Source organism: Dromiciops gliroides, chromosome 4 (assembly GCF_019393635.1).
Source record: "Dromiciops gliroides isolate mDroGli1 chromosome 4, mDroGli1.pri, whole genome shotgun sequence".
NCBI lineage: Eukaryota > Metazoa > Chordata > Mammalia > Microbiotheria > Microbiotheriidae > Dromiciops > Dromiciops gliroides.
In genome coordinates this window covers 465,235,266-465,251,681 of record NC_057864.1, presented here as the reverse complement: position 1 = coordinate 465,251,681, position 16,416 = coordinate 465,235,266, and the positions used below count along the sequence as shown (strand labels likewise).

At 46.4% G+C, this 16,416-nt stretch overlaps 1 protein-coding gene across 1 annotated transcript in view; it reads right to left on the bottom strand.

Moving 5' to 3' along the window:
* Positions 1-16,416, bottom strand: part of VPS53 (VPS53 subunit of GARP complex) — a 132,150-nt gene that overhangs the window by 30,929 nt on the left and 84,805 nt on the right. Inside the window, 3 exon segments of the mRNA XM_044002590.1 lie at positions 1,802-1,949; positions 3,463-3,705; positions 12,897-12,991. Coding sequence (XP_043858525.1) covers positions 1,802-1,949; positions 3,463-3,705; positions 12,897-12,991 — 486 coding nt within the window.

Sequence of the window (16,416 nt, the reverse complement as noted above, 5' to 3'; positions counted from 1 at the left end):
AAAAAAAAAAAGGCTGTGAAGCTGCGTCTCCCGGGTAGTCACAGGTACTGCTGCAGATTGCTGCTTTCGACTCTGAAGCCATATCTTTGTAGATCACTCACCGGGCAGCCTCATACAACCCGGCCCCCTCTGGCCCCTTCCCCCAAACATTACTGCTAACTGCCTCCTCCCCCACAATGACTCCGTGTCTGCTTTTCACTGGATCAACATGAAGAGTGAAGTCTCTAGGGAACACTTTATATTTGGCTTCACATGTTCTTCCTTTGGCGCACAAGAACTACAAGTTACGCCGACTTAGTAATAATTTATGTCAGTCTTCCTTTGACCCAGACAAATGTAAAGAATCAGCCTGAACAGGAGGAAAAGGCTGAGCCTTTACAAGTCGTCCCCTCAATGCCCCGACTGCCTCTGGTGAGCTTCACAGACAGAGGGCTCTTCTGCGGCCTCCTCCGCTCTTCGGCCCACTTTTGGTGGCTCCAACAAACAGCCAACAGCCTTTCCTGCAACGCACTTCCTGAACGTCATCGCCCCAAACACAAGCTGCTTGTTTAGGCAGAGCAAGGATGCGATGTCAATTTCAGGAGACAGACAGAAACCCCCAGGGATCTCCCTCGACGGGTACCACTCCTGAGAATGGAATCACTGGCAGTGACTCATGATGGCTGAAGGCCAAGCAAGAGCACAGCCCCTTTCCACAGCGATGCTGGCATTACCAGGCACGTCACTGCCCTCCTTGAAGGAGGGGATGCTAGTGGCCCACTTTCGGGAGGAGGGCGTGCCCTCAGCGCTGGTACCCGGAGTCACCCGCTGGGTTCTCCTGCTTCATCAGCCCCCTCCAGGGGAAGCCTCCACTACTGAAAGCGCTGTTCGTGTTCATGGGTGGGAGCAGGAGAAGAGAAGCACTGAGGGGGAGGGGAGGACCTGGGCTTGAATCTCATGTCTGCTCCTTATGCCCTGGGCGATTTAACCCCATGGCACTCCACTCCCCTCCTCCTCCTCTGCAAAATGGGAGGATTCAATTAGATCTCATTAGCTCAAGGGGTCTTCCCCTTCTTTGTACCCCAGACCCTTCAGCAGCAGTCTGGAGAGGCCTACGGCTCCCTTGTGATGTTTTTAAATGCATAAAATAAGAGATCCAGGATTACAAAGGAAACAACTGTACTAAAAAAGGTATTCAAATGTCAAAAAGAACGAGTTCACAGCCCTCAGGTTCAGAAGCTCCGGCACCACAGTGTCTCTCATATACTTTCCCACTGTCAAACCTATGAATCTAAACTTGGGCCAAGTACAATGGTCAACATGACCATCCAAGTTCAAGTCCATCCAAGGTCAAAGGCACATGCTTCCCATCCACAGGCAACTGAGAAGCTACAGAAGAAGAAAGAGCCATGTGCTAGCAGCAGCAATCGGGTTATTTGGGTAAAGAATCAAAGGTCTACAGAACCTAGAGATCTAGAGCTGGCAGGGTTCTCTCATGGGTGGCCTTGTCCAAAGCCCTCCATTTACAAATGAGCAGCCCAGGGAGCCGAGTGACTTGACCAAGGTCACACGGCAGGGTCACAGTGAGGATTCTTTTTGCTTGAACTTTCTGGAGGGAATAACCTTTGTAGCAGAGTTTGCTCAGGTGGCTTGTAGGTATGTCTTTTGTGTCCAAACAAAGTGAATTACTACATTTTTTTAAAGTTTCTCTGATAAAAACAAACGAATTAATCAGATGTGTCTCTAAAGTGGATGGAGCTGGTGCCCAGTGCCACGTGCTTGCACTGAGAATGGGGTGAAGGGGGGACGCCGGCTCGCTCACCTGCTGGGTTGTGGCCAAGCAGTACTCGGCAGTGCTGAGGATGCTGCAGACGAGGCACAGTTCCTCTAGAGTGAACTTGGCCACTTCTGAGCCCTCCTTCTCCTTGAGAAGGCTACTGATGGTCAGCCCTCCACTGCTGCTGGTGGTCCTGAGGAAGAGGAAGAGGAGGTGGTCAGGCCCTGACTCTGAATGTGCTTCCTGAGCAGAAAAAAGGATGGCCCACAAGACAAAGCAAGAAACGGACTGGACTTGACCCAAGGCCAAATCTATCTCTTTCCTACTGACCTCACCTTGACCGTCATCTGTTTAAATCTTCTGAGTAACAGTTATAGGAAGTCCAGGCATCAAGTCTTACCTAGTCATCGGGGTATGTCCACGCTACAGCTGATCGTCAGAGAGTCTGTAGGGATTGCCTAGTTAGCCTGGCATTTCCCGACAGGAAGAACTCATTCTGGGTCAGGAGGGACACAGAAGCTGGTTCCCAGTTTATTGTTTTCAGATAATTTTGCACTAGACCTGAAATTCTACATTTTGATCTAGAGACCTTGGGACAAGAGAAGCCTTTGGAAATTCGAACACCAACTAATACTAAATGGGGGCCTAGTATAATTCAATTCAACATGTATTTATTGATACCCTGCGATCTACACTAGGCACTATGCTTGGTACTAGGGCTCCAAAGAAAAAAAAAGCCGCCACAGCCATAAGTTCCAAGAGCTTACGTTCTATTTGTCTATCATGTGCAAAGCAATACACCCAATAAAATGCTTTTAGTTCTCATATGACTAACATCTAAGGTCAACAATAAACATTTACTAAGTGACTGCTCAATGAAAAGCGCTTGTCAGGCATGCTGGAGACACATGGCCCTGCCCTCGTCCGATGGTGACAAGAAACCAAAAGACGTCCAAGTTATTTCCTATAATCCTGACGATCTCCCCATATTCTGAAGGGAAACTCTAACAGGATTAGAATATTTTCTGCCTACTCTGATTACCAAAGGCTCAAATCGCTCAAGAACATGAAGTGGGCATCCTGGGCAGAGAACAAATAATATTTCCAAAACGACATGCTTACAAAAACTTGGCCCTGAGTATTGGCACAAGTTCTGTTTTTCTTTCCGAATAATTCAGAGAACATTCACATCTAACACAGTTTACCAATAACAGCAGAAGTCCAAACCACAGCCACTGGGTCTAGCCCTGGGGGCTGATTAGGTAGAGCGAGCCAAGAAGCAGACTTTTGGGTTACAGGTCAAATCCTATTCCAAGGAAAATCTTTAAGTAACCCCAAATATTTTCAAGCCCTAATCAATGACTCATTAACTGTAAGCAATAATCAATGACAAAACAATGCAGAGAGTCTCTTGGGCTTGACCTATAGCTGTATCCGTACAGTTGTTTTCCCCAATAGACACAAAGGACTTTCAATAAAAAGGAAGTTGTTTCAGATTCTTAAAAACCTAATCAGGGCCTTGGCTTCCCTCATGCTCACTATTTACTGGCTGGCAGTTCTGATAATGAGGTGAGCTTAGTCTAGTAACGTGCCGTATCTCACGGAATTTCCTTACCAATCTTAAGCATGTAATGTTAGAGCACAGTATTCAGAATAATTCTTCCTCATTCAGATCTTGTGTCACCATTTGAAGGGTGGAAACTCACTTGGGTAGATTGCCGGAGAGTATTTTCCAAGCATATTCCCGGAGATACTTCTGGAATATCGTGGTCAGAGCAATCATGGGCTCCCCAGTGCTGAGCTGTGAGCATTGTACCATGCACTTCTTGTAATAGACAAAGAGGTCAGCACAGCTGGGCAACACAGCTCCACCTTCATCTGTGTTTGGTTTGGGAGGCCCCTGGGCCTTGAAATCAGCAACAAATCGGTCAATCAGTTCCCCGAGATTCCTAGCAGGCAGGGAGAAAGAAATGTCATTTTTTTTCTCCAATTCAGGTAAAATAATACCAACAATAATATTTGTATGAGCTCTTAATTTCTAAAGCTCTTCACACTAAGGACACCAAAGAACATCCCTTGTGTTTAGAGAGCATTTTGTATTTTTAAAAAGCATTTTCTCATCCATAAACTCATCTGATCCTGCCACACAGACAGGGGATGTACTGGTCTTTCCATTTTACAGACAGTAGAGCTGAAGTCCAGAGTGATTTTCCTATTTTCACAGTCATTTAGTGACCAGACCAGAACCCACCCTTTAGGGAGATTAATTCTAACATAATACTGGTATGCTTCTACTAAAGGAAAATCTAACACACAGGGAGACCCAGGAATCAGAGAAAACTCAGAGGCCATCTAGGGCTAGAACTTATGTGACCAATTTTTCTCCTTGATGCTTAGAATCACCCAATCTCAGAACTGGGAAGAACCTCAAAGGTTGTCTGGTGCCATTCCCCAAATGATGACTACCCATCACACCATTCAAAACAAATGGTCACCCAACCTCCAAGTGAAGACCTTCACTGGACACCTCCTCTCTATGGGGTGTGCTCAAAGAGCCTGGTTCTGGTCTCCTTCAGACCTTCCAAGCCCCCTCACCTCTCCAATGTTGTTCATACCCCCCCCTTCACGAGTGATGAGAAACTCTGGTCTCCTCGTCCTTTCCACCTCCAAGAAAGTCCACTCTCCTCTGGGCCAGCCCAGCAGATAGTTTTTCCTTGTGTTCCCTGTTGCTCCTGGTTTTGTGCTCGAGGGCCAAAGAGAATAAGTCCAATCCCTCCTCTGAGACAACTTTTTAAATACTTAAAGGCTCGCTTTCCCCAAGCCTTCTCCAGCTATCAGCGATCCCGCCGCCAAGGCCACCACCACGGTGGCGGCCCCTCTTTGCACATGCTCTTGAGTGTCTCTTGGCCAATGGGCTGATCTTGTTCTCGTCTTCTCTGAGGCCTGCCCTTGAACTACCTACAGATGTGAGGAATGGAAGTGGAAGGGGTTTGCAGGAGTTAAAATCTCGGGTGCACTCCTGGAAATGACAGCTTTTATTGGTCATTCAATTTCAGGCCTTGGCCCCTTTAGTTACTGGGCCCTTTCAGGCCCTATTTCTGGGCTCAGTCGAGCAGAAATCGGAAAGCACTTGGCAAAGCTCTGCCACTCATTGCATGGCAGCCCCTTCCATATGGTCATCAGTAAAACAAAAGGGGCTTTTCCCACCTTCTGCATACTCTGGGGTTACCAGGGAGTGCTCTAGAAACCCAGCTGTGCTATTTAAAAGTATTTACATTAAGGAACAGGAAGAAAAAGACAAAACACACACACACACACACCCCACCACCAATTAGCATGAACACAATAATACTGACATTTTACTCAAGCATTTTTGTTATTGAAAGCTTATTGCAACCAGATGTGGTAGAGCAACTAAATGCCCTCCAACAGCTTCAGACTTCTGGTCCTTTGTTTGGTATGAAAGCTGGAGAGAAGAGTAAGGTCTGGCCTCTGGGAGCCTAATTTACTGGGTTCATCCTCTAGATCCGGCCTCATCTTATTTATTCCCCAAACAGTCTCCTGGTTATGTGATTTCTTTCCTGATACACTATAATTTGGGGGGGGGGGGATCGACACTAATGCACCACTGGTGGAGTTGTGAACTGATTCAACCATTCTGGAGAGCAATTTAGTATTATTCCCAAAGGTCTATAAAACTTTACATACCCTTTGACTCAGCAATATCACTACTAGGTCTGTATCAGAAAGAGATCAAAGGAAAAGGAAAAGGACCTAGGTGTACAAAAATATTTATAGCAGCTGTTTTTGTGGTGGCAAAGAACTGGAAATTGAGGGGATGCCCATCAATTGGGCAATGGCTGAACAAACTGTGGTATGCGATTTGTGATGGAATAGTACTGAGATATATGAAATGACCAGCAGGATGGTTTCAGAAAAACCTGGGAAGACGTATCTGAACTAGTGCAAAGTGAAGTGGCTAGAACCTGAACACTGAACACAGTGATATTATATGATGATCCACTGTGAATGACTTAGCTATTCTCAGCAGTACAAAGATCCAAGACAATTCCGAAGGACTTATGATAAAAAATGCTATCCAGAGAAAGAACTGATAAAGTCTGAATGCACATTGAGGCGTAATTTTTAAACTTTATTTTTCTTGGTTTTGTTGGTTTATTTATTTATTTTTTGCCCCATAGCTAACATGGAAATATGTTTTGCAGGATTCCACATATATAATTAAGATCACATTTCTTGCCTTCACAATGGGTGGGGGAAGGGTGGGAGAGAATTCAGAACTCAAAATTTGTTAAAAATGAAACACCATTTTTGTTCCAGCCTCTTGCCTTCACTGAATCTGCTTCTCCCTGCTAACATGCTCTTCTCTTCTCTTCCCCTCCCGCCTCCAAACGCCCCATCCTTCAAGTCTGGCCTGAGGGCCCCTGGCTGCCCACACTGATCAGAGCACACAAGCACCTGGCAGACAAGGATCATCTCGTCCTTTGGGCCCTTTTCCCCAGTATCCTGCACAGAGTAAGCACTCAATAAATACTTTATGGTTGACTGGATGGCCGATTCCCTCTCCTCTCTCTGAATTATTGTTTACTACATGTATCATCACACAGACACTTGAATGCTTAGTGCTTGGTCATACACCGTATGGTTTTCTAACTCTCATAAATATAAGGGGTAGAAGAGACCTGAGACATCATCTTAGTCCCATCCCATTTTACACAGGAAGAAAAAGTGAAAATGACTTGTCCAGGGCCACACAGGGAGTATGAAGGTGACCGAGCCGCTACATCCAGTTGTCTGTGACTGCTGTTTTTACAACTCAAGGGTAAGCTTCTTGAGGGCAAGGTCAGGGTCAAATATGGGGAGGTGGGGAGGGCCACCAGCACCTCAGTACAAGGCAGGTGCTCAGTAAACACCAGACTGACTAGATTTCCAAGATGGTGTGAGCTAGGAGAGCAGAAGAAGCTGCGTCTGATCTTCAAGCCTGTAGTACAAATCAAAGCCAGGGCCCAAGCATTGGGATTTCCTTTTTTTTTTTTTTTAATTTTTTTTTTCAGGGCAATGAGGGTTAAGTAACTTCCCTAGGGTCACACGGCTAGTAAATGTCAAGTGTTTGAGGTCACATTTGAACTCGGGTCCTCCTGAATTCAGGGCTGGGACTTTATCCACTGCGCCACCTAGCTGCTCTGGGATTTCCTTCTTTTAATCATTCATTTGTTCCCCAAGAAGCTGTTCCCCACTTCAGTGCCAACCCTAGAGAAGTCTATTAAAAAGTGATATTTTTTGAGACTACGGATGCTGATACATTTTCACTTCTAACTCCAGGAATTTCCTATGTTGTATGGGCCACCTATCCACGTCCCCATATTTTGGTCGCACTCTGCCAGAGCTACCTTTCATTTTCTTGGAAGAGGCACAAATTGGTCGGAGAATTCTTTACCCCCTTTCACCCTCTCTCTAGCCCAAAGGTCAAGTATGAGAGAGTCATGGAGCCAGCTTAGGTCTCATGGTTTTAAAAAAAAGTGAGAGCAGCCTACTGGAAATGAGTGAGGTCAAGCCTGCTTCATTCACTTGGAGAGCCAATCGGACTGAACCAAACCCACAAATACCCACCAAGGGCCTAAAGGGCTCTGCGAAGTTCTGGGGAAGGGACAAAGAAGTCTAAGACTTCTCTATTTGTGAAGTGGCACCAAGACTGACCCAACCACCCAGGCTCTGGTGTCGTCTCCAGCTGCTCCCTTTCCTTCTTCCAAGCCCCCTCACCTCTCCGATGTTGTTCATACCCCCCCTTTTCTATTTCCACTGCTCCCACCACAGTACATCAGTACAATTGCAACAGTCTCTAGATCAATCTTCCTTTCCCTTTGCTTTTGCTTTGTGCCAGACAGCAAAGACCTTTATAGAGGACTGCTCTTCTGTTCACCAGAAAATAATGTGCATCCGAAGAATAAAGGCTTTTAAACATTTCAAAACATGATTGATAACAATACAAAATGGTTAGCTAAGTTTTTAAAAAACAGAAAGCCAAGGTTTGGGGGTTTGTTTCTTTCAAGCAAAGTCTGGACAGCCTATGAACAAGAGTTACACAGAATAAGAGGGCCTGTTGCAATCTGAATTTCAGAGGGAGCCCCCACATCTCGGAGGTCACAGAGTCACTGAAGGGGCAAAGTAAGTATTGTTGTTAAAACAGGCCACAACTGTATGCTGCACTGCAGCAGCAGCCATGCTAGGGATGCCTGGAAGCCTGGTGTCTGCAGGCTGCTGGGATATTTGAAACACTCCAAGGGAACCTCGGAACCACAGGAAAAAAGCATTTTCCTTAGAAGTTCACCATACTGGGTCAGGCTATTTCTGTAAGAGTTGCTCTGTGGAGGGAGTGAAACTGAACTTGTGCAATACCTGAGTCCACATCATTGTCAGGTCACAGGGATTCCTGCCTATCAGCAGAAGGAAAAGAGGGTGCTCAGCGATTACTGAAAAGGCCTCCCTCCCTCACGCCTGCTCTCAGTATGGTCTGAAATCTGGAAGTTAACTTAGTCCACATAAAGTCTGCTTATTGCACTACTCATTAATTCTTTTTTTTTTTTTTCATTAATTCTTTATCTCTGTCTCTCCTCTGAGATGCTTCCATTGAGATGCCTGCTGCAGAAGTAACACAAGTCCACTGCCTCTGGGTTACCCAGAGCCCTTTTCTGGTGACAGGAAGACAAGTGACTGTTAGCTCTTGCCTTCTCCCCTGAAGCTTAGGCTGTGAGAACTTAGCTTAAGCTGAGAACTACAGGTGCATCTGGGGATATTTCATGAGATGCTACAGTGATTTCTACAGGTGAATGAAATGTCCAGGGAGTAAAGATATTGGTAGCAGAAGGGTGGTAGGGAGAAGATGAAGCAGGGGGAGAAGAACCATATGATATGCCCAGCTTCTCCCAATAGAAGATATTCTCTCTGACCTGATTAGGGCTAAGGTGACCCAAGTGAAAGGAGAGAAAAATGACATTTTTCCATTACAAATGGAAAGGAGATCAGTACCTAATCCCAGGTATAAAAGACCCATTACCTTCTTCCTTGAGTGTAAATGAAAAGTCATGTTACCTACTGGCTAATATTTTTCAATGCCAGGTCCTGGAATTAATGGGAGGCCTACACGGCATTGCTAAGAGATGTCCAAAGGGACCGCTCTGTAACTGGACGCCTCCTCTCTATAGGGTGTGCTCAAAGAGCCTGGTTCTGGTCTCCTTCAGACACTAGCAACACTACCCCCCCCAACCTTCTGCTGGGATCCCCCAATCACTAGAGAGGTATTCAGGAAACTGGACTCAAAGCCATATGGGACGCTGGGGAGATGCTAGAATGAAAGTAACAGCCACAGGATGGACAAGCAGTCAGCAACACTGATTGAATGCCTACAGCATGCTGTACCAGTCAACTTGGGAAGAGGCAAAAGGCCGAGAAGACATGTCCTCTGCCCTCAAAGAGCTCACAATGTACACCCCAAGCCAGGGAAATCGACACATGGTGAGGAAATGAAGGGGGAGGGGGAGGCATTTACAAATCTGTAAATGATGCAAACTGATTTCCTGCCGTGATCAATATGAGAATGAAAGGATGCAGGCTGGTCATTCAATGACAGCAGACACAGGTGGCTAGTCTGAGTGCTGTCCTGCTATACTGAAAGAAGGCATCCAGTGTACTGGGCAGGCCTGACAGAAGGACACAGGGGACCATGACGAGCTGCCCTTGGTGAGTGGAAATCAGAAAGGCAAGATGGTGGGAGGGAGAAGCCTGAGAAGATGGTGAGAGCTGCAGCCATTCCTCTCTTTAAAGGAGATTCACAGGCCCTGGGGGAAGTGGGGGCAGGCAAAGGTGCTGGCCAACACTGTGGCCCAGCAGGGCTATCAGAGGACAGCTGCTTGATTTCCATTCCTCTCTTCTTCCTCCTCCCCATCCCTCCCACCTCACTGCAGCTGCATCACCCTCACACAGACTTGTCTGGTGGGCTTCCCCTCTCAATCACCTCTTTTCTGTTCTCCCTCCATGGTTGCCTGCTGTTCCTTAGCCCTTTTCATTGACTCTTTCCACGTCCTGCTTCCATAACATCTCAGCCTAATCTTGCCCCTTCTCCTGCTCTATTTCTTTCCCCTTCCCCCTCTTGGGAAGGTGTCTAAGACATAGGCACCCAGCTTCAAGATGACTCTTCAGCCTCCTTCACATATACCAGCGAGTCAGGAGATGCTTCAAACCAGCCCCTATTCATCACACCTACTTGACTGGGCTCCAGAGCTTCATGTTCCTGCCTTCAGGGAGCTTACAGTTACGATTTAATAGAGTAGAACATGTTGACAAATGAGGAATGCAGGATGCCTCATACTCAAACGAGTATGAAACCTAGTAAAATGGGATAGGGCAAAAGCATTACTAAAAACATCTACTGATGAGCAGATAAGATCAAAGAAATCTTTATGGAGTAAAATGACTCCTGTGCTGGGCCTTCAAGTAAGAGAAGGATTGCAACAGGTAGAAATATGGGAAGAATATGTTCTAGATACAATGGACAGCCTACAAAAAGGCACAGGAGCAAGAGAATATGGGATGGAACTGGAGACGGTGTAAGAGTCCCTTTGTCTACAATGAAGAGGGTAATGAGGAGAATCACATCGAATAAAGCTAAAAAGGTGGTTTGGAGGGAGACTGTGAAATGTCCTAAATACTAGGCTAAGGAATCTGCCTTTCCTCCTAGAGGCAATAGGGAACTATTGTACATTTTTGAAAGAGGGAGGGTGACGCAGAAAATCCTGTGCTTCAGGAAAATTATTTTAGTAGCTTTGTGAAGTTGTGTCACTGGAGCGAGCAAAGACCACAGGAAAGAAGACAGGCTGGAAAGCCAGTGAGGAGATGCTTATAATGATCTAGCCTGACTGAGGGTGGTGGCAGTGGACAGTGAGGAGACAGAAAGCCACAGTCTGGAGGTAGGATCAATATTTGGCTACTGACTGGATCTGAGGGCGAGAGAGAAAAAGTCAAACACTGCCTCCAAGCTTAGGTAGGGTGAGCCCAGGGACCAGTCAGAGGAGTCTCCAGCTGCCACTGGCTGAGCTGCTCAAGCCAAGAGGGACCGAGCAGAAGAAACCCAAAGCAGTCCAATTTCCTCCACCTCCCCTCCAAGTGTTAATTCTTAGGATTCGTTAATAGAATCTCTGCATCCAAAGGAAACTTTAAGATGACCCAATCCAACACCTTCGTTTGACAGGAAAGGTCTGATCAGAGCACTAGGTTCTCAGAAGCTGGGTTCAAGCCTAGGCCTTAGTACTTATTGCCTGCAAACCACGTAGCCTCTTCGGGCCTCAGTTTCCCTCTCTGTAAAAGAAGGGCACTGGACCAGATGACCTCTAAGAGCCCTTCCAGTTCTAGGATTCCTTCTGCTCCTGCCTCCTGCTGCTTGCTCTGAATCTCCAAGAGTGTTTCCTATTCCAGCTCATAGGTCTTATAGGAATAACTTCTGCTGACCTCCTGATGCTATGATAACATCCTGTAGTGAGGCCAACAGCAGTGAGAGCAGCCAGCACTTCATTTTTCACAGGGGGGAAGGAGAACCTCTGTGGAGGAGAGATCTGGCTCCCTGCCCAAAGCAGCACCAACAATGAGCGCTTTGTGTGACCCCTGGTCAAAAGAGGAGAGTGGAATTGGAGCCATGTTGATAGGAAAACACCTCTGGGAAAGGTAAGCTGGTTTCAGGCTCAAGACACGGCCTTCCCAAGGCTTTGTGCATTTCAATCTATGCCACTGGGGCTTTCTGACAATGAGAAGTGAGGTGATATCAGACCAGGGCAATCAGAAGTATGGAACCAAGGCAGAATCTGATCTCCAGTCTGGAGGGGTTTCTCTGCAACTTAATATTCCAATACAATCAATGACTTCATTTCTCAGCAGGGCCTCTTCAGAGCTGCAAGTCCAGAGTTTGTTGAATGGGTGAGCGTACAATCTGCCAACATAAAGAGGCCCAAACAAAACAAAAAGATGTGGAAATAAAAGACTTAACCATCCTGCCTGCCCACTGCCTTTAAGCTAAACTGCTAGGATTACATGCAATGATCAGATAGAAGGAAAAGAAATGTTTTAAAAGTGCAATCAGGGGGGAGAAATAGAGAACAGAAGGATTTTTTTAAGTGTAGCAACTTGTATTCAAAATCCATTTTCTGCGATTCTAAGTCTAATCAGAAGTATTTCTGTTACTGGGGGAATGGGAAAGATAGGAAAAAAGAATTCTCTGAAAAGCAGAGGAGTGGATAATACTGCCTCTCATAAGAGGGTGGTACATGCATTTTTTTTCCTCACATAGTTCAACTCTTGCAATGTCCAGGAAAGAGGAATTTGCCAAAGCCTAGAAAAATTATTTTAAGCTCAGGGGTTAAATATTTTCCCTTCATCGTCCCATCTGCCTCCCCCACTAGGGAGGAATCCTCCTAGCTATTCAGTGTCCCAAGCTCCTCCAAAGACCCATTGGATACCCTCAGCAGGGGCAGCATCAGCTAGGAAAGTGATCTTTTGAAAATCTGTCCCCTAACATAAAGCAGCTATCAGCACCTTGTTCCACCAGGGCAGAGCCTGGAGGGGGCTCTCAGCTGCTGCCGACATTTTACGGGGTAATCACATTCACACGGCTGGTTGGCAAAACGATTTTTGTCTTCTCCTCAGCTCTGGTGTTTGCAAACAGCATTGGTGAGAGGTGGCACGCTGTCTTCCTTCCTGTATTCCCCAAATGCCTAACACCTAAAAAAGTCCTGAGTCTTGGAAGGCACGGAGCTGGCTGCGAGGGGCTTAGCACCCATGCTACAGAGGTGGGGAGGTGGGGGCCTCACCATAGGTTCCCGAGAGGCCCAAATGAGCACCTGTGATTTATACACACAACAAACTGTAAAATTCACAGCTACTAATATTCAGGAAATGAAATGCCCTTAACGGACTTTCAGGGACCTGGGCCTGCTGTTTCTCTCCTCGAGCACCTGGAAGGGGCTAAACCACTGTAAGGTTAAATGGGAAAAGCAGATTGTGGGGAGACCCAACAGTTGGTCAGAGAGCAAAATGCACTGGGAAGAGAAAGAACAAAAAAATGCTCATAACTCACTTGTCCTGGGATTCAATATACACGTAGAGATGAGGCTCAAAACACTTGGACACGATTCCATGAAATGGGTTTTCTGGGACTTTGGGCTTCTTTGGCTGGGGAATAAAAAGGGGGAGTGAGCGATCTCTGGCCACTTTCAAGCACCTCCAAAGACAAGAGGCCCTCGCACCCCGCTCCCAGCCCCTTGACGTAACTGAGTGATCAAAGACCCTATGCTGTGGTTGGTCACAACCAGGGACACTAAGTGAGCTCTGTTAGTCGGCATCATTCTCTTGCCTTGCTCACCCCAAGATTTAGCGTTACTCCAATAAGGGGCCTTTCCATTTACCAACTGTCTACACACAGCTTCAGCGACTCCGGTGAGCTGTCTAGACAGGCATACAGATGGTAAAATTACATCCGTGAATTCATTCCTTTTCCAAAAAAGGCTCTGAAAATAAACAGGGGGGTTTAAAATTCCTGCATGTCACCTTTTGTCTCTCTAGGCGTTCAGATTTATCACTGTCATCCAAGAGGCCCTCAATGAAGTGGCCTTGCTAACAGACCACTCTCACACGAGTTAAGTTAGAAGGGATTTTAAAGGTCATTTATCCAACCCTTGATTTTAAGGGTGAAGACACTGAGACCAGAGAGAAGTGATTTGTCCAAGGCCAACTTAAGTCTATGCCTCTTTCTACTATAACTGGGCGCTCATCAATATTCTGCTAAACTGAACCAATGATATCTCTTAACAAACACAGCAAAAGGTACACATGAGGTGAAGTGTTAGGAGGACAGATGGCTTGGGCAGGGTGATTGATTGATAGGACTTCTTCCCATGTATCTGACCACAGAGAGAAGGAATGGGCCAACACATTTCTGAAGAATTGATCATGTTCACCAGAAGCTAAAAGCTAACTTAACACACATTCTGATCATCCTTTACTTAGCCCTGTTTACCTCTTGAGTGTTCTAGGTTACGGATTATTTTGGGGGTGGGAGGGAGGGAGGGATGGATGGAAGCTCGTGGCCAGTCACAATGGCCATGAGTTTAACAAATGCTTCTTCCTTATCTCTTAGAAGCAGAATTTGTGTTGCTGCTATTAGTTCTTTCCTGGAGATGAGAGGTCATCAGGAAGGCCTCCAGGACCATATCAATGGAACCCCAGGGGCTCTGTGTCAATCCAGGATATCCCAGGGGTCTCTCTGCAGTCAGGTCAGTCCTGATTTGGAGGGCCCCTCATGGGTTCCCAGACACCACAGGGAGGTACAGGAGGTCCCTGAGGGCGCCCTGGGCACCTGTGCTTCCTGTGTCTGCCTTGACTTCATCTTGTCCTCTTCCCCACTTGCTCATGACTTAGAACACTCAGCAGCAGCAGCCTGGCTGCATGCTACCGTCTCACCTGGCTACACACAGGAAGAAAGCACAGGTGGCATGCCCAAGCTTTTGGCCAGGATGTGCCTGGGCAGTGGCATTTCTAGAGAGAAGCAGAGGCTGGGGAGTCTATACCGGACACTGACCATGCCTCACTTCTGCACAATGGTCACTTCTCAACTGAAGGACAAGGCTCAGCCATTTGGCAGCAGTATTGAGGCTGCATCTAAGCATGTGCGTTCTGTCCCAAAGCTGCAGATGCTTAAACTATTTCCTCCTGGAGTTGGATAAAATAATACAAGGTTCCTGTTGTCACAGTCCAGAGGGCTGCGGCTGGCCCCCTTTCCTTTTATTGCCATCCAATGTAAACAGATGAAATCAAACTGCTCGGATCCCCAAAAGGGTGCACTTGGGACTATGAACATCTTATTTCTTATCATGACACCCTAATGCCCTTTTCAGATGTCACTTCATCACCAGAAAGGTCTTGGTAAACTCAAGAAGCATTATTTAAGGACCTACTATGTGCTGTTGTTTGTCTTTTGTTCCCAAAGAGGACCATAACATCGGGGAGATGTCATAACTTGCAGTGAATTGGATTTCAGTGAGGGAGGGCTGTGCAAAGTCACCAACCTCACTCTCTCCTCTAGAGCTATCTGGGTCCAGTGGCAAGATATAGATCAGGATGGCTGGAGATGGCCCCACGAAGTTCTTTGGGCTCCCTTGCCCTGTCAGCACCCCACAGATACTGCCATTGGTCGCAGGATTCCTGGCCCACCGCCCCACTGCCCATCACACATTCCAAAGAGGTGATCCCACTTCCTCTTTCTAACTGTCTGCTGACCTGCTACATCTCGGGTGAGATATGGACAACCAGGCATCAGGTCTACAAGCTTTGATGATGATGATAAACTTGGGAAATTTGGGAAGCCCTGCCTGATGCCCATACCCACGCCGTGTCAATACCCTGCTCACCAACAATAAAGGGCCTTGTTCTCAGGTTGGTGGCATCCACAGGAACCAGCCATCTGCCAGAGATAGGGAGTTACATCTTTCCTGACAGTACTGATATGGCAAGTGACGTGCACCTCACTTCCATACAAGCCAGTACCAGAATACCTAGAGATGGGTGGCTGAGGATCAGGACACATTCAGCAAAATCAAGCCCTACTGAGGCATCATCACCTGCCTCTCTAGCACCTGGAAAAGGGGAGGTATGATGACCCTGTGTGCATCCCTCTCAAAAACCCAGGCAAACACAAGAAGCCAATGGGGCCCAGGTCCAAGAATGTTGTCCTACTTCTTGGGTACAGGCCCCCTCTTCCCCCCTTTGAAGCATAATCTACTCCAGCAAAATGTGAAAATGTATAGTTTTGGACAACAGTGGATAATAATATGGGTTCTTCTGAGCAGCTGACATCTCCCCCCGTTTTTTGTTTTGTTTTTGGTGAGGCAATTGGGGTTAAGTGACTTGCCCAGGGTCACACAGCTAGTAAGTGTTAAGTGTCTGAGGCCAGACTTGAACTCAGGTCCTCCTGAATCCAGGGCCAGTGCTTTATCCACTGTACCACCTAGCTGCACCCCCCCCCCATTTTTTATAGCACAATATTATTCCATTATATTCATATACCACAATTTGTTCAGCCATTCCCCAATTGATTGGCATCCCCTCAATTTCCAATTCTTTGCCACCACAAAGAGAGCTGCTAGAAATATTTTTGTACATGTGGGTCCTTTTCCCTTTTTTTATGATCTCTTTGGGATATAGACCTAGTAGTGGTATTGCTGGGTCAAAGGGCATGCACAGCCCCATAGCTCTTTGGCCATAGTTCCAGTTGTTTTCCAGAATGGTTGGCTCAGTTCACAACTCTACCAATAATGCATTAGTGTTCCAATTTTTCCACAGCTTCTCCAATATTTATTATTTTCCTTTTTGTCATATTAGCCAATCTGATAGGTGTGAGGTAGTACCTCAGAGTTGTTTTAATTTGCATTTCTCTAATCAACAGTGATTTAGAGCATTTTTTCATATAGCAATAGATAGCTTTGATTTCTTCATCTGAAAACTGCCTGTTCATATCCTTTGACCATTTCTCAATTGGGAAATTATTTGTATTCTTTTTTTTTTTTTGGTGAGGCAATTGGGGTTAAGTGACTTGCCCAGGG